Here is a 22,873-nt window from a genome sequence, read left to right as displayed (position 1 = left end):
CCCTCCTACAGTATACTGACCTCATATGATACAGGATCAAACCTCAATCCAAAAACACGGCAGCTGTAAAAATGTAAGTTCGCCCTATATCGAGGCTGAGGTAATTGGATCAACCAGGACCGCAGGTGAAGGACGCACGACACCGCCTCACGCAAGCTGACAAATAAATCAGCTGTGTCCAATACCCAGTTACCTCATTAGTACCAGCTGGTTCGTGTAGCTTCTGTTATAAGGAGTCATCGTCACATACACAGAATTATTCCGACCCCGATGCCACCACCTGTCAAAAGCCTTGGATGTGTCATGGGCAACTACATATGACTTCCCAAAATCTTTCAGGGAAGATGACCAGACGTTAGTAAAATAGGAATGAATATCACCAGTGGATCTCGCCTTACGGAAGACATACTGGTGATCAGAGAGAAGACGATGATTTTCGAGGTGTATAAGACACGGGAGCTGAGGAGGGATTCAAAGACTTTGGAAATGGTAGATGTTAAAGCAATAGGACGATAGTTGGAGGGGTTAGAACAGTCACCCTTCTTAGGGATGGGATGTATCAATGTCTGCTTCCAAGGAGAAGGAAAGTTTTGGTTTTTAAACAGAAATTGAAGAGAAGAGGAGAAAGCACAGGTGTAAGTTCAAAGGCACACTCTCTCAGTACACGGGGATGGATGTCATCAGGACCATATAAGCCTTGCTTATGTCCAGAGAAAGAAGCGCTTTTTGGACAGTCCGAAAAGAGATTACGGGAAGAGGCATAGGATTTGTAAGAGGAGCATCAGGGGGTGAAGGAATGTTAGAGTCATCCAAGGTGGAGTTAGAGGAGAAACAGGAATCTGGGTTGCTTTGTCAACGGGAGAGACAGCTATAGTACCGTCAAAACGGAAGAGTGACGGAAAGGTAGAGCGACAGAGGTTCTTAGAGATGCCTTAAGCTAAAGACCAGAAAGACCTATCGGTAGATGACGAGGAGAGGTTATCGCACTTCCTTTAGGAACGCTTCGTCTCACGGATACTGTGCTTGCGGGGCAGTGGTAACAGCTGAATGGGAGCCAGAGGAAGGAGAGTTTCTCCCAGCCCGATATGCCTGATCCCTTGTCTCAATGGTCTCAGAACAGGAACGGTTGAACCATGGATTGGATGAAGTAGTAGTCTTGGAGGAAGAGGGGATAAATGCTTCCATTCCCGCAAGACTAACTTCTGCTATGCGTTTGGCGAAGACAGAAGGATCACCACATAAAAGGCATGAAAAACTGAGAGCCTGAACAAGCTTGAACAACAGTCTTGAGAGAATATATATATAACAATTCATGCATGGCAATATAGAAAAATTTTAATTTTCACAATTTTGGAGACATCAGATATACCATAATTCCTTGGAATTTATTGAAAAGCCTTAAAAAACTCTAAAGAAAGATATGAGACTTTTCAACGTTTTCCCCCTACGAAGTTTAAAAAGCTGGCATGCATTTATATCATGGTTAGACAAATACCTTAATAATATCAGTTATCGGTGAATAAACCTGTCCATATTTCAGGTGTTCTTTTTCTTTACAGATTAGAGGTTTAAAAGCTCCTCTTGTGGCTAAGTGAGATCAGAATTCGCTTTTCATCCTTTCCTTCTAAAATTCCCATGTTAGCATATCCTCGCCAAACAAGGAGGTGATCGTTCACAGATATATTCCTACACGGTGATATGCTGAAGCGAGTGGTGAATAAGCTGAAGCCTTCTACTCTAATATCTCATTTCTATCTACAGTGATTAGGAATTTAGGCTAGAAGTACTGATAAAATCTTCATAAATCGACAGATCTTGTTAAAAGTCTCTCTCCTATACACTCTGCTATTACCATCATCAACCATCCTCCTTGCATTTTCCACAACCAGCTTTCTGGCATAAGTTACCATCACCAACCTACCCAACTGTTACCACTGCCAACTTCCTTCATAATCTTCCTATCATCGAACTCTCCCTCTCTGTTCCTACCACTAACCGTTTCCGGTGTTTCCGTCACTAATCTGCACAAGCACAACATGATTAGCAGCTGGGTGGTTATCAAAGTGCCGGTGGATGAGATGCTTGCTTGTGTTATGGATGTAGAACTGAAGAGCAAGTCGAAAAGTGGGGCGTAAGTGTGCAGAAATGTGGAGGGTTGTAGATTGATCCTGGCGTAGCGGTGTAGAAGGTAGGGTCGTAGTAGTGTTGGTAGGGTTGTAGTAGTGTTGTGAGTGGTGGGGGGTGGAAGTATAATGGTGGCGTGGAGGGAGGAGAGGAGGGGTAGTTGCGTGGAGGGAGGAGAGGAGGGGTAGTTGCGTGGAGGGCAGAGACACCGGTCCACCAGTGCTACCCTAACACTAGTGCTGTCGGGTCCACGGGTCAACCCATTTGCCGTCCACCACCACAGGTAGGTGATCGCATCGCCACCCTCTCTCTCCTCCAACACTACGTGATCGCACCAATAATTTCTGCTCCACCACAAGCAGGTAGTTCTACCAACACTCTCCGATCAAACGTTTTACGTTTCCTGCGTCGCCTGGCCGACACATCGGGGACTGCTTTGCTTGTCGTCATCGTCGCTCCCTGCGTCGGTGGGAGTCAATATAACCTTGGTCACATTTTGAAAACTTGCGATTGGATACTCATGAAACCTGGTGCAATTGTTTCCCAACGTCATAAGAAAAGAATGGCGTAAGACTCGTAATTCTAGTGGACCGTATCCTTCCTCAAAATTTGAAGAAAATTCAACCACTGGCCATGAACTTTATACAGATATTTCGCCGCGTTTGAGGAATCAATGGAAATAAGAACCATATCCAGTTCTATTTACATGGACTTATAAAAGTGTTTTACTTAGAAATTAACCTGGTTTATTCTTAGGCTTAATTATTGGTAATAAATCTATACAGTAGTTTCCCGGTATCTAAGGAACTGAAGATTCATTACTAGCTATGTTGCCCGCGTAACATAGCTAATACTTCACTTTTATGCCACATGATGAGATTTAACCTTATATCACTCCCAGTGACTCGGCGGTCTGCAAACGACTCACACGCTCCATGGAATACCCGACTGATTAAATACGTTACCTCTTCAACAATTTTTGGAATCCATAACTTCCGGTCACGTCAAAGTCATCTTAACTTGATGATGCTCTGGCGACGAATTCATGAGCCTTCGAAGCATACGCTTCGTTCTTGTTGTACTGTCTTTTACCTTATAGAGGATAATGTCTTGAAACGTACTTCGGCTTACGGTGTTGACGGAATGAGTGAAAATTTATCGTGAAACCTTTCTTTCGCGCCATCCTTATGAAGTCCTTAAACTGCGAGTGATGCTAAAACTGGTAGTTTATCAATATCTACTCATGAAGCTGATGGAGATAAAAATTTATGGTAATTCGCAAATAAAGGCCGCACGTTATGGATTCCCAAACTGCTTGACAATATCAGAGGGAATATTGATTTAAAGGTATGTGACGATATTTTGACAACAGGCATAGCTAGAGCGTAGCTCTCACGCAAGCCTTCCTTGATGTAAGTTTTCCTCTGCCGCCACGGTTATCAAATAATGTTATTAGATTCATCTGGGATTGATTTTAACCATATATCAGGTTTTCTTTTAAACGTTTTTGTAGATCATCAACTGTTCTGTTTCTTAGTATCTTCCACTTAGCGTTACATTTCTATTTTGTTGTGGTAAGAATTTGTCTCGTTCAGCCTGCTGTCATCTGCTGCTGTATCTAATTCTCATTCATTTATTTCCAATTCGTATGTTGTAGTCACACTTATGATACTGAGTTGCGATAAACTTGTATCATCCACCTTTATAACTGAGAATAGTCCCATATCATTTGTAAACATAACATACATCCTGTTCAGCGGTTTACCTGCGTAAGGTTGACTTGGCTCACAGGGAGTTATTAATCTTTGAAACTGTTCTCTTTCATCTGTTGAGACATTATATCAAAAGTATCAGAGTTTATTTCGTTGAAGCATTTATTTTTTTTTTTTTTGTCTTCATAACGTTATAAGAGTTTCTGAATACCGTAAGTGATGTCTAGTGGCCTGATTTCATGCAGTGGATGGTAAGAAAAGGCAAAAATTGATCTTAAGGATATGTAGGAAACAGATCTGGCAGATGTCTAATCCCATGGACAATCCGGCCAGGGCAGCAGCAGACACACGGACATTTCCTCAACGGGCAGTTCTCAGCTAGACCCAGGTTTAACATGGCTTCAACCTGGACATACTACAGAGGTTGGCTGGATACTATATATATATATATATATATATATATATATATATATATATATATATATATATATATATATATATATATATATATATATATATATCATTCGTTCGCCTCTGCAACCCTCGACGTTGTCTTGCGTTCACTTTCCCACGTCTGTTCAGTTCTCAGCTGCTGTTTGATGTACAATCCTGCAGATGCATACAGACGAGCCGCTTAGATTTTATCCAAAGTAGGTCACCATGACCTACATCTCACGCCTCAAAGGGGAACTTCGTAATTGCAGATTTCCTATTTTGCTTTGAAAAATTGGACAAAAGTGCAAGAAGAAGACTGTATGCAACCCACTTACGGAGTTACGTTTTCTCTACTGATTTATGGTTTTTTGATGTCTTGAGTCGCGTCATCAGGTGGGCCGATTTGTCCTGTGAACTCACCACTCCCAGGCACACAATATTGTCACTTATCTATCTATCTATCTATCTATCTATCTATCTATCTATCTATCTATCTATATATATATATATATATATATATATATATATATATATATATTTTTTTTTTTTTTTTTTTAAACTATTCGCCATTTCCCGCGCTAGCGAGGTAGCGTTAAGAACAGAGGACTGGGCCTTTGTGGGAATATCCTCACCTGGCCCCCCCTCTGTTCCTTCTTTTGGAAAAAAAAAAAACGAGAGGGGAGGATTTCCAGCCCCCGCTCCCTCCCCTTTTAGTCGCCTCCTACGACACGCAGGGAATACGTGGGAAGTATTCTTAATCCCCTATCCCTAGGGATATATATATATATATATATATATTTCTCATTTCATTTCTCATCTCATGAAATGAGATGTTTGAGGACAATGTGTGGTGTGAGGTGGTTTGATCGAGTAAGTAACGTAAGGGTAAGAGAGATGTGTGGAAATAAAAAGAGCGTGGTTGAGAGAGCAGAAGAGGGTGTTTTGAAATGGTTTGGGCACATGGAGAGAATGAGTGAGGAAAGATTGACCAAGAGGATATATGTGTCGGAGGTGGAGGGAACGAGGAGAAGAGGGAGACCAAATTGGAGGTGGAAAGATGGAGTGAAGAAGATTTTGTGTGATCGGGGCCTGAACATGCAGGGGGGTGAAAGGAGGGCAAGGAATAGAGTGAATTGGAGCGATGTGGTATACCGGGGTTGACGTGCTGTCAGTGGATTGAATCGGGGCATGTGAAGCGTCTGGGGTAAACCATGGAAAGCTGTGTAGGTATGTATATTTGCGTGTGTGGACGTATGTATATACATGTGTATGGGGGTGGGTTGGGCCATTTCTTTCGTCTGTTTCCTTGCGCTACCTCGCAAACGCGGGAGACAGCGACAAAGCAAAAAAAAAAAAAAAAAAAAAAAATATATATATATATATATATATATATATATATATATATATATATATTCTCTAAGTTATGAGATGAATTTCCAAAGCTCTTATAGATTCATGACCAGCAATTATAGGAGTAACTGTTATTGCTTTTTTATATATATCCCTTGGTATTACCTATCTGTTTACTTGACTATCAGTTTATGTAATCATTTAACCCTTTTGCCAGTTCCTAACTATCCATTCCAATCTTTGTTTTGTTGACTGCTGGAAGCAAGTCCTATCCTATCCTCCAGGTCAAGGAGCACCGGTCTTTACTGTACCCTCGGTGACCACGCCAGCAGGGGTGCTACACGTACATCACCTTCGGCCGCTGGACCGCCACGCACCCCTGCATTCCACACTAGCAGTAGTGTCACACACCCCTCGGCCGCTGGAGGCCACGCGCCTTCGCTGACCACACCAGCAGGCGCAACAGCGAGATCATTTGGCTATTGGAGAACCATACACTTTATAAATCGCACCTTATAAGAAGAGGAAACCATGCGGATCAACGGTAAGTCGTAATTCACTCAGTGATCACATTCTTATTCCAAGCATGTTTTACCTGAGTGACACTTGAAAACATTTCGAAAATTCAGGTTATGTCCTCAAGCAAAGATTACCACCCTGCGCTCCGTAGTCCATTACTGTAGATTTTGTAAATCACTTGAAGTATATGACTAAAGGAACTAGAACTTTTTAGCTACATCTCTCATTTGTTCGTAGAAAGATTTGCGTTTTCCTTCCTTCCGGTGGATAATAAGTAATATCAGCAGATTACAGGCAACTCGATAAGTTGACGTGATATAAAAAAGGTTGAGAAGTGATGGATTACATATATTCCTTATGATCTATTTTATAATATCATTGGCTAGATGAGCAGAGGAAAAAGAAAACAATAATCAGGGAAGATAAATTGGAGAATATATTATAGAGGAAAGGATGGTTAGTTCAGGGAAGATAAATTGGAGAAACAGAATATATTATAAAGGTAAGATGGTTAGTGTAAGTTTCATGAAAAGTGAGAGTTGTGTATGAATACGTATCTCCAGTGCCGCATGCATACATAGTGAAATTAATTACGTGTTTGTACTGTACGGGGAGGGAGTTTTACATTCGTAGGGGTCCAAATCTTGAACATTCTCTACTAATATTAGTGAATGTGTGTTGGTTTAGAGAACAACAGCTAATCTACCTAGGAAACAGCCTACTTTACGTCACTTCCTATGTGGCTTCATGACTGACATATGTTGTTGCAGTTATCGAGATTTTCATAAAATTCTGCTCTGATAAACGAGGAAAGGATTTTTAAAATTCACAGGAAAACTGACATGTTCAATGGGAGGCGTTTCAGATCGGTAAACCAGTTTCATCTCTCGACATTCCTACAGAAGATGTAGTAGAATACCAAGTCTATTAATACGCAAATGGTGTAACAAGAAATCAAGTTGAGTAAGGGATATAAATCACAGGGAAATTGGGTTAAAACAAATGATTAACGAACAAACCTTACCTCGCCCCACTAGAACTACACTTCACTTAACCCAGTTGAGAAGCTCCTCCTTTGAACCACTAGTAGAAGACCCCCCCTCCCCCCAAAAAAAAAGATAAATACAAAAATAGATAAATGATAAATATATACGGTCCGGTTGACGCCAATGTGTTCGCTAGTTCTTGGTCCGTATGATTCACTAACTTATAATACTAAGGTTTTCCAGCAACGCTCACCATCAGCGATTTATGGAAACAAGTTAGACTTTAAGGACAGCCTCACACAGATTAGCAGCTATCTTGACTCCAGGAGCTCAAGTTTTGATGCTTTGATATTGTCTAAAAATAATAATAAAAAAAACTAATAAACCTTTTTAATTCCTCTTAAAGGAGAAAAGCAGGGAAAACGTTATAAAACAAACGATACTAAGAAATATTTCGGAAGCAAAGGTTTACGTTTTTTTATTGTTTAAAGTGATACAAAAACAGATTACGAGCATAAGATAATACCGAAGAAAGCACGATAATCAGTGAGACTATAGAGTGCAGTACAAAAGACAGACTCGCACTTTGAGTTACTACGGAACATTTCTATAACAAAACATGGTTAAGAGACGCGGGTAAGAGCTGGTCTCCGATGACTCCTGTGGGTCGTGTCATTTTTTCCAAGTAGATTCAGAAATTCCTCTTTTAGAACTCTACGATCTGTAGAAATCTGGCTACATGCAACGACAATTCAGGTGGGGTGAGACGATCTATCCAGAAATAGAGCGATGCATCGTTGTGTGGACCCAGCGTAGGAAGTCGAGCTACGCTAAGAATTGTTGATATTGAATAGGGATCAATGAAAGTGTTTTCTGTGGGGGTTGTTTGCTGCTACGGGGGAACAAAGTGTTTCCCATGCTCGTGTTCCTGTCTGGCTGTAGACTCTGCCAGGCATACTCTCAGTTGCCTTACCTCCCTGCCTCTCCGGAGTCGTCCTTGCCATTATCGCTGTGCCCATCTGCAGCAACACCCTCCCACCACTGTGCTGAATCCGATGTTGATAACATATTTCTGAATCTAGATTGTTTATCGAGATGAATCGGACCAACAACATTGATCTAACGGTACTGCAGGCAAGGCTTGGTCGTATGTGCCCTCAAGAGTGGGGTGACTATGACTGTCCCACATCCCGTTCGTTGGCAAGGTGAGGTACCACCGACCTTGTTGACTTGTTGAAATACCACTAACCCCAGTGAAGAAATGCCGCTGATCCTAGCAGAGAAATACTATTGACCCCAGCAAAGATCTACTACTGGCTCAGCTGAGAAATACCACTGATCCCAGTACAAAAATACCACTGGTCCCATTATAGATATATCACTGACCCCAACAGAAAAATACTGTTGACCCCAGTAAAGATATACCACTGACCCCAGCTGATAAACACCAATGATCCCAATAGAGAAATGCCACTGACCCCAGCAGAGAAATACTATTACTCCAGCAGAGAAATGCTATTGAAATCAGCAGAGAGACGCCGTTCACCCCAGTGACCCAAAGAGGAAACTAATGATCCCAACAAATGAATACCGTTTGCCTCAGAGAAATGCCAATGACCAATTAGAGAAATGCCACTGACCCAGCGGAGGAATACCAGTGACCAGATGAGAAATGCCACGAACCCCAGGTGTATCATAGACCCCAGCAGAGACCCACCACAGATATATCAGCATCAGGTATTCCTATGAATACATATCTAATGTGTCAAATGGTATGCAGGATCTAGTTGGTCACTGAAACAATAACATTCCCAAGGGTAAACCTTGGCTCACTTATCTCTATACACCTAAGTTTTGGTGTAAAAGATTATCCCTTTGTTAAACGGTATCTTCACGAGAGCAGTCCAATCTTTACCTTACAATGTGACACATTTTCGTTTAAAAGAGAAAGTAGCATGCTATTTGTCAGATAAATGCATCAGTATTCAAATCAGCTTCCAGATACTAAATAACGTATGTAATAAGTCTGTAAAAGATGCATAACATGAATATGATAATAGATCGAATTCCGTCTGACCTGCTTGTTAAATAAATATTGGCTTAAGTCACTCTATATTCTTTTGTGCGCCTTGTGGCACATACAACAATGCTTGCCAAAGAAAACTACATTCTGCACAAATTTCACTGTCTTTGAAGACACAGAAAATAATGTTAGACTTGAAAAGACATTATTCACTTTAGGGTTTTACCTCAGGTTCAAGAGGCAGGAACAATGTGGCATGAATATACCTTAACAGTACTGTGTGGTACCCAACAGAGAAGTTCACCCGGGTGACGGGCATCATACTGGCGGTGATCGTGGTGCTTGTAGCCAAAGCCAGCGTCGCGGTGGGCGCCGTGACCTTCACTCAGTGCGCCTGGCTCGCTTTGCTCGACCTCTGGCTCATAATCCACGGTACGTCATGCACCATCCTAGGATAAAAAAAAAAATAAGTTCAATTACCTTATGATCATAGACGAATGATGAATTTATCTATGTGTGTGTGTGTGTGTGTGTGTGTGTGTGTGTGCGATTTGATTCACCAGGGTTCTACGCCCACTTGGGTCATGTCTCAAGACGGCCAGGTCATATTGATTTCGTTTCAACTCTTGAAAAACCTTTAGTTTTCGAATGTTTGCTAAGCTGTTTCCTCTGGGGAACATACGCAGTTTCTCAATATATTCTGCTTTTACCAGATGATCATTATTTAGCTTTCCAGCTTTTAGCCTTCCTTTTACTTCTTGCCGTAAAGCATTGTTCCCCTCAAATACGTTCACTGATATCCCTTAAGTAGGGGATTTCATTGGGCACAATAAGGGTTGGTTAAGCTCTGCCTGAGATGATCCTGACGGAGCCGAGGGTTATCTATTCTTTTGCCTTACTTAACGACCTGGAACAGATAATCAAACACCGAACTCGAGTTCACGACCGTGACGACTACTCTTCTAGCTCACTCGACCCCTGTTTCACTTTTGAACACCTCTCTATAAATACTATACATCTTACCCCTTTCGGGCTCTGACCACGATTATATTTCTGTCACTTTTGATCGAGCACGCCCGTCCTACAATCACCTCCTCGAAACTCCAACTTTACTCCTTTGGGGGAGCTCAGTGGTCATACCTGCGTAGCCTCTTTACTGGGATGGATACTACATGCCTGGCAAGAATGCCTCAAGATGTGCTGAACGTACAGCAGAGGTTATCTAGGTTGGTATGGAGTCTTATAGTCCATCTTCTGCAATGGTTAGATCACTACTGCCCTGCTGATGCTTGTCGCAGTAGAAACAGAGCTTACCGGGCCATGTAACTCTTTCCTTTCCCTGAATCTCACTCCACTTTCAACTCAGCTCAGGATCACTGCAGATCTGATCTTCACAGAGTCAAGCACACCTTCATGAAGGGGAACATTGCTGATTTGACTTCCGTCAATAAATCTTTTTGGTCCTTGACCAAAAGCATCTCCATTAACTTATGCAAAATAACCTCTCTTTCTTTTTTCGATCTGATTAAACTATAGCCCATTCTCCAGATGATAAAGCCGCTCTTTTTGGTCCCATATTTTCCTCTTATTCAACTTTGGATGATTCCGCTCCTAAACATTTGTCATATTCTCCTTTTAGTGAACCTATGCCATTTCCTCTTCCTTTCTCGTGCAAGGTACATCAAGTACTCGCCCAGCTCCAAGTGAGCATAGTGTATGGCTCAAATGGCATGCCTTGGTGCGATCCATCCCTAAAAAAAAAAAAGAGACAATGCTGACCGCTTCAACTATCGCTCCACTGCTTTCACTTCTGCTTTCTCCATAGTCTTTGAAACTCTCCTTTATTCTCGCATTTTCAAACATTCAGAGTCGCATCTTCTTCTTCAGATCACCAGTATTGAATTCCGCAGTGCCAGGTCTACTGGTGATCTCTCCTATGTGACTCACCTTTGGTCCTCCTCTTTTAGGAAATTTGGTGAAATTTTTGTCGTAGCCCTCGACATCTCCAATGCATTTGGCAGTCTGCAACTTAAGTGTCTGCCTTCTTAACTTCTGCTTCCTTTGATATTTCTGATTCTCCTTCTTCTCTGATGCATAGTTTCCTCTCGGACCGCTCCATTGCGTTAATCACTGATGGAACGACTTTACTCTCTTCGCCTACCAAACAGTGGTGTTCCTCAGGGCTCTGTCCTATCGCCTATTTTCTTTCTTCTCTTCATGTGTCATCTCTTCAACTTTTGACCTTGTCCACTTTTATATTGATGATTCCTTCTTACACATTTCAACTCACTTTCCATTAACTCTTCCTTGATATACTTTTTTTGTTGAACATAGATCCTCTCTCACTTCCGACCTGTGTAACGTCTCACAATAGGAAAGTAGTAACCTAGATCAATTTAACTGTGCTAAAACACAACTTCTCCTTAAATCTCTTTCAAAGAGTCACTCGTTTCCCTCTATTCAATTTCAAAACACCACAGTTTAGCCACGTCATAACAGAAACGTGTTGGACATAACTATATCCCCCCACTCTATCTAGAAAACCCCACATATTCAGCAATGCAATGTTTGCTTCCCAATAGCTGGAATTTTGTGCAGGTGCTGTAATCATTTTTTTTTTTTTCGTGAGCAGTAATTTCATACCTATGTACAGTTGTTTCATTACCCCCCGAGTATAAAGTACTTCCTCCATCTATCTTATTACTAACGAGTTTATAATCATAAGCCTTTCGTCTCATTAAATCTCCAAGGATCATTTCTACTTACAAAACCATCCGTTTCTGTATTCCACGATGTTGCCTCTCTCTCTCTCTCTCTCTCTCTCTCTCTCTCTCTCTCTCTCTCTCTCTCTCTCTCTCTCTCTCTCTCTCTCTCTTCTACAGATATAATTTTGGCCACAGTTTTCTTGAGCTGTCTGTCTGCCAGCGTACCCTACCCAAAGGCTTGAGCGCTAGGCACGCGTCTGGCTTCTGCTTTCCACTGTTTCTGTGTGTAGTCCTGCCGCTCGAGGATTAACCGTTGTGATACCTCTCCCTCCCCTCGTCTTTCCCTCTTCCATCGACCTTTGCATCTTTAAGAGTCAGGTTTACAAACACCTGCTGAGCCATGAGTTCTTTCAACACCCCTTTTCTCTTACTTTGTTCCTTACACCCGAGGTGGCCTTTGACTGGGGCCTGCCTTACCCGCGTCACGTCCGTCACTATTAGCGAAAAAACATCAGACATCGATGATTACACGATATCCAACTGAGAGGTTACAAAGAATATCGATATATTAGTCCAAATGAAGCATAAAGACTATACGGAACAAGAAAGCTCCTGAAAGGCAAAACACTGATCTTTTCTGCCTTATGCGATCACTCTCAGTATTACGAATTTCCAGAGGACCGACGGCATTGGAACTGATACGAGTTCTAAAAAAAATAGAAATGTCTTTTCCTGAGTCTTCTTCTAGAATAAAGATATTATAAGATGAAAATCGATACCGCTGAAGTCCTCCAAGTGAAACAGTAACATACAGTCATGTGTGTGTGTGTGTGTGTGTGTGTGTGTGTGTGTGTGTGTGTGTGTGTGTGTGTGTGTTGTGCTAAAAGGTACACACCTTGTTGGTAGTGGTTTGTACCATGTACCACATGCTGGTGTGTACCTTGTACCACATGGTAGTGTGTACCTTGTACCACATGTTGGTGGTGGTGTTGGTCTGTACCATGTACCACATGGTAGTGTGTACCACGTACCACATGCTGGTGTGTACCATGTACCACACGCTGGTGCTGGTGTTGCAGGGGTGACGGTGCTGGGGGCCTTCGTCGGGCTGCTTCTCTGGCGGTTCACCGACACCTGTGGTCGGGTCATCAACGGTCCTAGGATACTACTACGGCTCCTGATCTTCATCAACGCCGCCTGGCTCTTCCTAGGTGAGCTGGGTCTCATGTTGAGCCGTGAGAGGTGAGCTGAAGCTGGTGCTGAGCCGTGACAGGTGAGCTGATGCTTGTGTTGAGCCATGACAGGTGAACTGATGCTGGTGTTGAGCTGTGGCAGATGAGGTGAGGCTGATGCTGAGCCGTGGCATGTAAGCTTGGAATTATGGTGAGTCATGATAGGTGAGATGTTGGTGTACAGTCGTGACAGTGGAGCCGGGGCTGGTGTTGAGCCATGTCAGGTGAGCTAGAGCTGGTGCCTAGCTGTGGCAAGGGAGCTGGAGTTGAGTTTAGACAAGTGAGCTGGGATTGAGCAGCTGAGCCATGGCAGGTGAGCAAAAACTGGTGCTGAGCCGTGGCAAGTGAGTTAAAGAGCTGGTGCATAGCTGTGAAAGGAAGATAGAGCTAAAGCTGTGCTGTGACGGGTGAGCTGGAGCGACAGCTAAGCTGTGACAAGTGAGCTGTAGCCAATAATGAGCTGTGACAAGTGAACTGGAGCTACAGCTGAGCCGTAACAGGTAAGCTGGAGCCACTGATGAGCTGCGACAGGTTAGCTGGAGCTGCTGCTAGACCGTGATGTTGTATGCGTGTTTAAAGACTGATTAACTCACCGTGCACATCAGGTCACGGGACGGGGTGTGACGAAGGAGTGATCAGAACACTTGAGTCTGTCTGTACGTGAGGGAGACGCTCTACCCGGGAAGACCCTGAGAAAGACTTTATAATAACTAGCTAGAACTATCTATCACTTACCCCTTATGGAGGCCATGTTGTCTGTACATAGCTTGGACACTTTCAGTGTTATATATCACAATCAATTTACATCTAGTACACCATTGCGGTCCCAGAATTACCAGCAGAGTTTGAGTCAATCATCAGAGTTGTGTGTGGGTGAATAATGTACAGTTGGATATTGCTGATGGTTGAGGAAGGTTAATGAGAGGAGTGATCCTGGAGGGAACTGACGGAACGGTGTCTTGTGGGCGGCAGGTAACGTGGCGGTGGGCATCATCTTCGGGTCCTGCGGCAGCACCAACTTCAGCACCATCTTCTACCTGGAGACCATCGAGTGCTCCTCCTTCATCCTGCCCTTCACCCTGGCCGTCGTTGTCATCTTTGACGTCATCTACATCATCTTCATCGTGGTATTGTCTTTAGCCGTTGGTGGTTACGTTTTGATGTGTGTGTATGTGCCAGTGATCATATATTCCTGTGGATCTTGATGTAGACATTTCTCCCCCTTATCCTGTCAACATTCTTGTCCCTTGGGGTTCTGTCCCTGCTGCGAACTCACTTTGTTATCTCTATAAATGATTTTTCTCCATCCACTAAGCTTACTCGTTCCCAGAACCTTCATTCCGCTCACGAGTTTTCATCTCATTCTTTTTCCCTTCCTCACTCTGATGTTCGTTCTCTTTTCTCGTGGTGAATATATTTCCTACCTCAAGTCTAATCTGTGTATGGTCTCCGAATGGGAATGCTGTAACTTGATTAAATTCAACATTGCTAAGCTGTAGTACCTCGTCCGTGAAATACGATGCACTTTCAGTATTTGCCGCCAGCAGGCTATTACACTGACATGGGACTCAGCCGACAGGTTAGGTATAAAGTCAACTTTCAAGATGATACTGCATCGTGGCCCTCTTTCACTCTGACCCACTCTCACTACTTTCAATTTACTCGGTTGAACTTCATCAACTTTGGAGTCTGTCAAGGTCCCCTTGCAATTTGATGCAATCCTCCTAGTTTTTCTCTTCCCAAACATAGCAAAGTATAAGTCCACACTTTCTGACAAGTTATTCACATAAATCAAGACGAGTAATTGTCCCAGAACAGAACCCATTTGAGATGGCTCCTCTGACATGCGTCATGTGTTCCCTTCCGGGAAGATCTTCTGTTCAGCAAAGGACTCTCCTTGCTATTCCTCCCTTATGATCTAGCCTCTGAATCAGCCTCTCGTGCTGTGCAATGGTAAGTGCTTTCTGACAGTCCACCCAACCTTCTCTTTTGTCCATTACTGAGCTCAAGCGCTCGTAGAAATGTAAAGGGTTCGTAACAAATGACTTCCAATCCCCGCAGCAGTGTTGTCTCTTACTGTGAACTAAGGTGATTTCTCCCCTGCACGTAGTTGTCCATTCGGTTACTGATTATCTTTTCCATTACCTGACAGACTTGACTCGTCAGTGAGGTCATTCTGTAGTTCAACACCTTTTCCCAGTCTGCTTCCTTATAGATAGGCACGATGTTTTCTTTTCACTCCCTTGGCATTCTACCTAATTCAGCGACATCTTAAATAATACTTCAACATGTTTATCTACCGTATCTGCATACATGTTCCACCCACGTGGCGAAATTACATAAGGACAATGTGCCATGTATTAGTGTTCTGTTAATATTTTCTCTAGATATCTCAGTACTCTCTATGACCTTCTCCCAATTCCATCGTATTGATGTTAGAGCTGTTATTGTCTGCCAGTGTAAAACACTTTTGGACGTGTCACTTATTTCCTTACATCATCCTCTTCAATTCTACTCTCTGAATCCCCGACCCTGATTAACTGCTCTTTATTAGCAATTTACTCCCGATAGATTTATCAAAAAGTTCAGGACTCTCTCGTGATTTTCCTCAATATTCTTTTGAACGCTTCGTTTCTTATCCTGCTACACTTGTTCCTTCCTCTTTTATAACCCACGCTGACTGGCTGGTTGGAGGGTCGCGTCATATGACGTTCGTCACAGCACATCTCATAGGTTCTCTTTCGTATCTAAGGCCAGAAAATATATGCCATGACTGACGATGTGAACAACACACACTTTAGGAAGTTCACGTTAGATTAGTGTATTGTCTCATCTCTCAGCTTTTATTAATCGGTCATGTTCAAGTCTTTTCCACGTCAGAGACAAACACGGACTAGGTGGCAGAACGGGCCATGATCACTGGACAGATCTCCCTCCTCCCCTTCCTATATAACATGGCGCACGGCAGGAGAGACCCGGGAAATACGGGTATCAACATGGGAATATATCATATGTAAGCCTGGCGGCGGGAGGCAAGCAGCATGCCCACACTAACACTGTTGTGTCCCCCCATCCTCCACAGGTGCTGTGCTACCGGTGTAACAACTGCTGCACCAAGGAACCAAAGACCATCTCCGGCGGCAACATGTCAAGTGAGTAGCCCTGAACTCAAGTGTAGCTGACGGCAGAACCTTCATCTTGGATCCTAAGTTACTGTATAAGCAATAGAACTTGAATTATATATATATATATATATATATATATATATATATATATATATATATATATATATATATATATATATATATACATATATATATATATATTGTAATATAGGGGAGACTAAAGGAGGCAGAACAGGGAGGCTGGAAACCCTCCCCTTCTTGTATTTCAATTCCTAAAAGGAAACAGAAGGAGTCAAGCGGGGAATACTCATCCTCCTCGAAGGTTCAGGCTGAGGTGTCTGAATGTGTGAGGATGTAACCAAGGTGAGAATTGAGGAGAGATAGGTAGTATGATTGAGGAAAGAAACCTGGATGTTCTTCCTCTCAGTGAAACGAAGTTTGAGGGTAAAGGGAAAGAATGATTTGGAATTTTTTTCATACTTATTCATTTCCCGCGTCAGCGAGGTAGCGTTATGAACAGAGGACTGAGCCTTAGAGGGAATGTCCTCACTTGGCCCCCTTCTCTGTTCCTTCTTTTGGAAAAGGAAAAAAAAGATGGAAGGGAAGGACTTCCAAATGGGAACATCGGTGAAGGGCCAAAGGGGAAGTGATAACAGGTAGTGATGGAGTGAGGAAGAGATGAAGTGAGTATTTTGAAGGGCTGTTACATGTGTTTGATGACAGAGTGGTATATGTAGGGTGTTTTGGTCGGGATGGTGTGCGAAGTGAGAGAGTCAGGGAAAGTGGTTTGGTGAAGAAAAGAGGTGGTGAAAGTCGTATGGAAGATGAAATCCGCCTTGGCGGAGGGTTTGGATGGTAATACAGTTGAATTTATCAAGAAAGGAGGTGACTGTGTTGTTGATCGGATGGTGGGGATATTCAGTGTATGTATGCATCATGGTGAAGTGTCTGAGGATTGGAGGAATGCATGAACAATGCCACTGTATAAAGGCAAACGGGATAAAGGTGAGTGCTCAAAGTACGGAGGCACAAGTCTATTGAGTATACCTGAAAAATTGTATGGGGGGGGGGGGGTATTAAGAGGGTAGAGGCATGTACAGAGCATCAGACTGGGGAGTAGCAGTATGGGTTCAGAAATGGTAGAGGATGTGTGAATATTTGTGTAATTAAAAAAAATGTGTAAGGAATACTTAGAAAAACAGATGGATTTGTATGTAGTATTTATGAATCTGGAGAAAGTATATGATAGGGTTGACAGAGATGCTTTGTGGAATCTCTTACGAATTTATGGTTTGGGAAGTGAGCAGCTTGCAGAGAATTTTTTTTTTTCTTTTTTATCAAGGGTGTAAGGCATGTGTACGAGTAAGACGAAGGGAGGGTGAAGGTTGGTCTGTAGCATGGGTGTGTGATGCCACCAAGGTTGTTTAATTTGTTTATGGATGGGGAAGTTAGGGGGATAAATGCACGAGTTTTGGAGAGGGGCGAGTATGTAGTCTGTTGAGGATTAGAAGGCTTGGAAAATCAGTTGTTGTTCGCCGATGATACATCACTGGTGGCTGATTCGAGTGAGAAACTGCAGAAGTTGGCGACTGAGTTTGGAAAAGTGTGGGAAAGGAGAAAGTTGAGAGCAAATGTGAATAAGAGCAAGGTTATTAGGTTCAGCAGGATTGAGGGACAAATTATTTGGAATGTAAGTTTAAATGGAAAAAAAAAAAAATGGAGGAAGTCAAGTGTTTTAGATATCTGGGAGTGGCCTTGGCAGCGAATGGAATCATGGAAGTGGAAGTGAGTCATGGGGGGGAGGGGGGAGGGGAGCGAGGGTTCTGGGAGCGATGAAGAATGTGTGGGAAGAAAGAACGTTATCTTGGAGAGCAAAAACATATATATACATATATACATATATATATATATATATATATATATATATATATATATATATATATATATATATATATATATATATATAAGCTGGATCATGTGCTTCCCTCATTTTATGAGCAGGTTGGGTGTGGTGGACTGTGATGCTGCTCACCCTGGCTTACCTCCTTCTGGGGGTGTTCAGCATAGGCGTGGGAGCCAGCTTCAAACAGGCCTGCAGAGAACAAGAATGGAGTCCCATACATCTGTGTGTATTTGGTGAGTAACTTCAACGTCCACAGTGAGCATCATCACCCTCACTGTACATGGTAAGGATCATCACTCTCATTGTACATGGTGAGGATCATCACCCCCACTGTACATGGTAAGATCTTCACCCTCACTGTACATGGTAAGGATCATCACCCTCACTGTACATGGTGAGGATCATCACACTAACTATACATGGTAAGGATCATCATCCTCACTATACATGGTGAGGATCATCACCCTCACTGTACATGGTGAGGATCATCACCCTCACTGTACATGGTGTGGATCATCACCCTCACTGTACATGGTGTGGATCATCACCCTCACTGTACATGGTGAGGATCATCACCCTCACTGTACATGGTGTGGATCATCACCCTCACTGTACATGGTGAGGATCATCACCCTCACTGTACATGGTGTGGATCATCACCCTCACTGTACATGGTGTGGATCATCACCCTCACTGTACATGGTGAGGATCATCACCCTCACTGTACATGGTGTGGATCATCACCCTCACTGTACATGGTGAGGATCATCACCCTCAATGTACATAGTAAGGATCATCACATCTTTGTGTTTAAACTGTATCTATGATCCTGCAGGACACAATAACAAGCACCTGGCCATTAGAAAACTTGGTTAAACTACAAACGCTAATGTACAAGAAGTGGAGGAGGAGGAAGAGGAGGAGTAGTGCAACGTAATGATGAACCTGAGTGTGTTTGCTATTCCTCCGCAGGCTCGATAATAGTGATTAAGGTGATCCTGATAACGTTTTGGGCTCGCTTGAAGCTACGTATAGGAGACAGCTGGGTGCAGCCTACCCTCATGTTCGCTGTCCCCTTCATCTTCTTCGGCCTCGTAACACTGATCGCCGTGATCGTCGGTAAGAGATATACAATGGTATGCTTCAGGATACATTACTGTGTACGTAAGGTTCGTAGTCATAGTAGTATAACTATATCTATTACTAAAATTATTCTTGGCTTAATCGTATTCAAGAGAATTTAAGTAATCATCATGGACTAGCCTATAATTACTTCCAATAAGGCCGTGACCGTCTGGCTGGGTCACTAATAGACACACGATGGGGAAACATTGTCGTCACGTGACCTCACTCCTCAACGTGCATTTACACGTGGGAGGGAGGGGCACTCAGCTGATCCTCACGACTGAACAGTTACTCAACGTGATGGTAGATAGGGAGGCCACTGCAGAGTATTTCTATTTCTTCCTTTGGTTTACTGTATAATCCATGCTGGTTGACGGGAGTCTCGTGAGCGTCAGAGATAATGGTTATCTTCGCGTGCCGCTGCAGGAGGCGTGTGGCTGGTGCAGGAGCGGATCCAGAGCTGCAACGGCGAGCCCGTCTGCAGCAGCACCTTGCAGGTCTTCAGCGCCGTCATCTTCGCCCTGATCAACATCCCGTTCCTGGTCCTTCTCTACGTGACGGCAGTCATCCTCATCCTGGCGATTATCTTCTTGGCCGCCACCTCCTACCATTACTTCTACAAGGATGTGGATGCTACCGAAGTTGTTACCTGCGACGACAACCTGTGAGGGAGGAGGGGACGCCGCCGCCAGACGCACTGTCGGCAACGGTGATGAAGTCAAGTCTTGAAGATGTCACTGATGTTGACCTTCGAGGACGGTCACGTTAACCCCTGAAGACGGTGGTGATGATGTTGAGTCGTCTAGGATGTAGGCGAGTGAGGGCGAGGATGCCTGTGTCCCCTTCTCAACATCAAAAGATTCCTGATATTCCTATGAGTCCACGGGGAAAATGAAACACGATAAGTTCCCAAGTGCACTTTCGTGTAATAATCAAATCATCAGGGGAGACACAAGAGAGAAATATAAGTCAGTTGATATACAACGAAGAGACGTAGCTAGGACGCCATTTGGTAAACACGCGATTGTCCAAGACAGACAACAAGCGTATCATAAACTTGTTATGTGTACAAGGCGAATTGTTTACAAATTTTATCAACAATAAAGTTATCCAATTTGTATAGACCATCATTGAATCTTCTATCATTAAATACACAAAAAATTAAATCTTAATATCAGTGATGATTTATACAAACTGGATAACTTTATTGCTGATAAAATTTGTAAACAATTCACCTTCTTCTCCACATAATAAGTTTATGATACGCTCGTTGTCTATCTTGGACAATCGCATGTTTACCAAATGGCGTCCAAGCTACGTCTCTTCGTTGTATATCAAGTGACATATTTCTCTCTTGTGTCTCCCCTGATGATGTGATTATTGCACGAAAGTGCACTTGGGAACTTATCGTGTTTCATTTTCCCCGTGGACTCATAGGAATATCTTGATCACGCTCAAAATTGCGATCCTTTCCAATATATATATATATATATATATATATATATATATATATATATATATATATATATATATATATATATCATACCATGAGTTGTCCCAGCAGTCCAATAAAGATTCCTATCTTGCTGTGTTACACTGCATTCCATACATCCGCCCATAGCCTACCGGTTAGCATTCCCGCCTTTTGCACAGGGGTCCCGGGTTCGATCCTGGCTGTTGGTGGTTCGTATGTTACATACATATATATGTGCGTGTGTGTGTTGGAAATGGGATGTTTGAGGACAATATGTGGTGTAAGGTGGTTTGATCGAGTAAGTAATGAAAGGGTAAGAGATGTGTGGTAATAAAAAGAGTGTGGTTGAGAGAGCAGAAGAGGGTGTTTTGAAATGGTTTGGTCACATGGAGAGAATGAGTGAGGAAAGATTGACCAAGAGATATATGTGTCAGAGGTGGAGGGAACGAGGAGAAGTGGGAGACCAAATTGGAGGTGGAAAGATGGAGTGAAAAAGATTTTGTGTGATCGGGGCCTGAACATGCAGGAGGGTGAAAGGAGGGCAAAGAATAGAGTGAATTGGAGCGATGTGGTATACCGGGGTTGACGTGCTGTCAGTGGATTGAATCAAGGCATGTGTATGGGGGTGGGTTGGGCCATTTCTTTCGTCTGTTTCCTTGCGCTACCTCGCAAACGCGGGAGACAGCGGCAAAAAAAAAAAAAAAAAAAAAAAAAAAAAAATATATATATATATATATATATATATATATATATATATATATATATATATATATATATATATATATATATATATGCGGCCGCACCACTCAAAATAAATCCAGTGAACGTAAAAAGGCTTAAGGAGACTGGACACAAACAGAGCTTAACAATCAGATGATCATTTGCTCTCACAGACTGCGCAAGGAACCTTGTCAAATCGCTGGTGATCTTGTCTAAGATCCCCCTCAACGTGAGCAATGTTCAACGACCCTCCTCAACGTGAGCAATGCCCTAAGATCCCCCTCAACGTGAGCAATGCTCAACGACCCTCCTCAACGTGAGCAATGCCCTAAGATCTCCCTTAACGAGGCAAATCATCAGACAAGATGGAAGCGACAAGTGAAACACGAATTCATAAAGAAAAGATCTTTCGTGATGGTATCTTGGATTCCCACGAGAGTAAGCAACATGCTAGCTAGAGAGAGGGAGGGGTGGGATGGGGGTGTATTTTGAATTCTTTGACTGCCTGGACGCCCTTAATACTGCCTCCCACAGAAGACTGACAAGGAAGCTAGACATCCACTGGAAAGCTACACAGGTGAAGTGACCGTTACCAAACTAGGAGGGTAAAGTCATGTCAAGACAAGTCTTTCTCAAGCTGGGCGGAGGGTGACAAATGGGAGGTCCTCTGAGGGCTCAGTACCGAGGTCATCACTAAATCTGATCACTGTTTATTATTTACGAAACGAAGAGAAATCATACCTGAATATGTTTACTGATGATTCCACAATTATACAAAAAAGAACAAAAGAAGAGAAAAGGTAAATTTTTATATAAAACTAAACAAGAGGCAGCAGTGATCGGACAAATGGCTAATGAAGTTTGATCCTGGAAAATACAGATTCGTAGTGATGCGAAATTGGTGTAAGGTAAGCACGGTGATCTTTCCGAGTAGCGTGAACCTAGAAATAACGTACTGCCACTTTGAAGCTTTCAAGCCGTTACTTCCAAGCAAGCTTTCGTTGTCCGGAGTTTTGCTTTATCATGTCGAAGTCGTTACTAGCATCCGCACCCACCGTCTTACCCTATGTGGCCTTAACTTTGGTTTCGATTAACTAACAAGTTATTGTGATGCCACTCCTTCCTCTCCGTGGCATGTGAACCTGAGAGTATCAATTCGGGAGCTCGAAGCCCTACAGAGGTAAACATACTTTAACAAAGGCGCTCCCTGAGCTCAATCCCTGAGCTTACACCATTCACCCTTTGACACAAGTGATACACTAATTATAGAATCTGTGTTACCTTGATATAAGTAGGTAGTAATAAATTATTCATACATTGGAAGTGGCTTTTGGTAAAGACTAATGATTTTACTGCCAGAGTTGGAATCACCATGGACGGGGGGGCTTGTGGAGGGATGAAGGAGGTGGGAAGGAAAATTTTGCTTGCGTGAGGGTGAAA

At 42.9% G+C, this 22,873-nt stretch overlaps 1 protein-coding gene across 1 annotated transcript; it reads left to right on the top strand.

The window, feature by feature from the left end:
- The first annotated feature begins 9,342 nt into the window (after nt 1–9,342).
- On the top strand, nt 9,343–20,143 carry LOC139759676 (uncharacterized). The gene is made up of 7 exons (XM_071682081.1): nt 9,343–9,581; nt 12,934–13,065; nt 14,059–14,213; nt 16,169–16,238; nt 18,213–18,347; nt 19,087–19,233; nt 19,666–20,143. The coding sequence occupies exons 4-7, from the start codon at nt 16,232–16,234 to the stop codon at nt 19,905–19,907; spliced, it is 531 nt and encodes a 176-aa protein (XP_071538182.1). The 5' UTR covers nt 9,343–9,581; nt 12,934–13,065; nt 14,059–14,213; nt 16,169–16,231; the 3' UTR covers nt 19,908–20,143.
- The last annotated feature ends 2,730 nt before the right edge of the window (nt 20,144–22,873 follow it).

Source organism: Panulirus ornatus, chromosome 3 (genome assembly GCF_036320965.1).
Source record: "Panulirus ornatus isolate Po-2019 chromosome 3, ASM3632096v1, whole genome shotgun sequence".
NCBI classification, from domain to species: Eukaryota; Metazoa; Arthropoda; class Malacostraca; order Decapoda; family Palinuridae; genus Panulirus; species Panulirus ornatus.
This window is presented reverse-complemented; position numbering and strand designations above follow the sequence as displayed.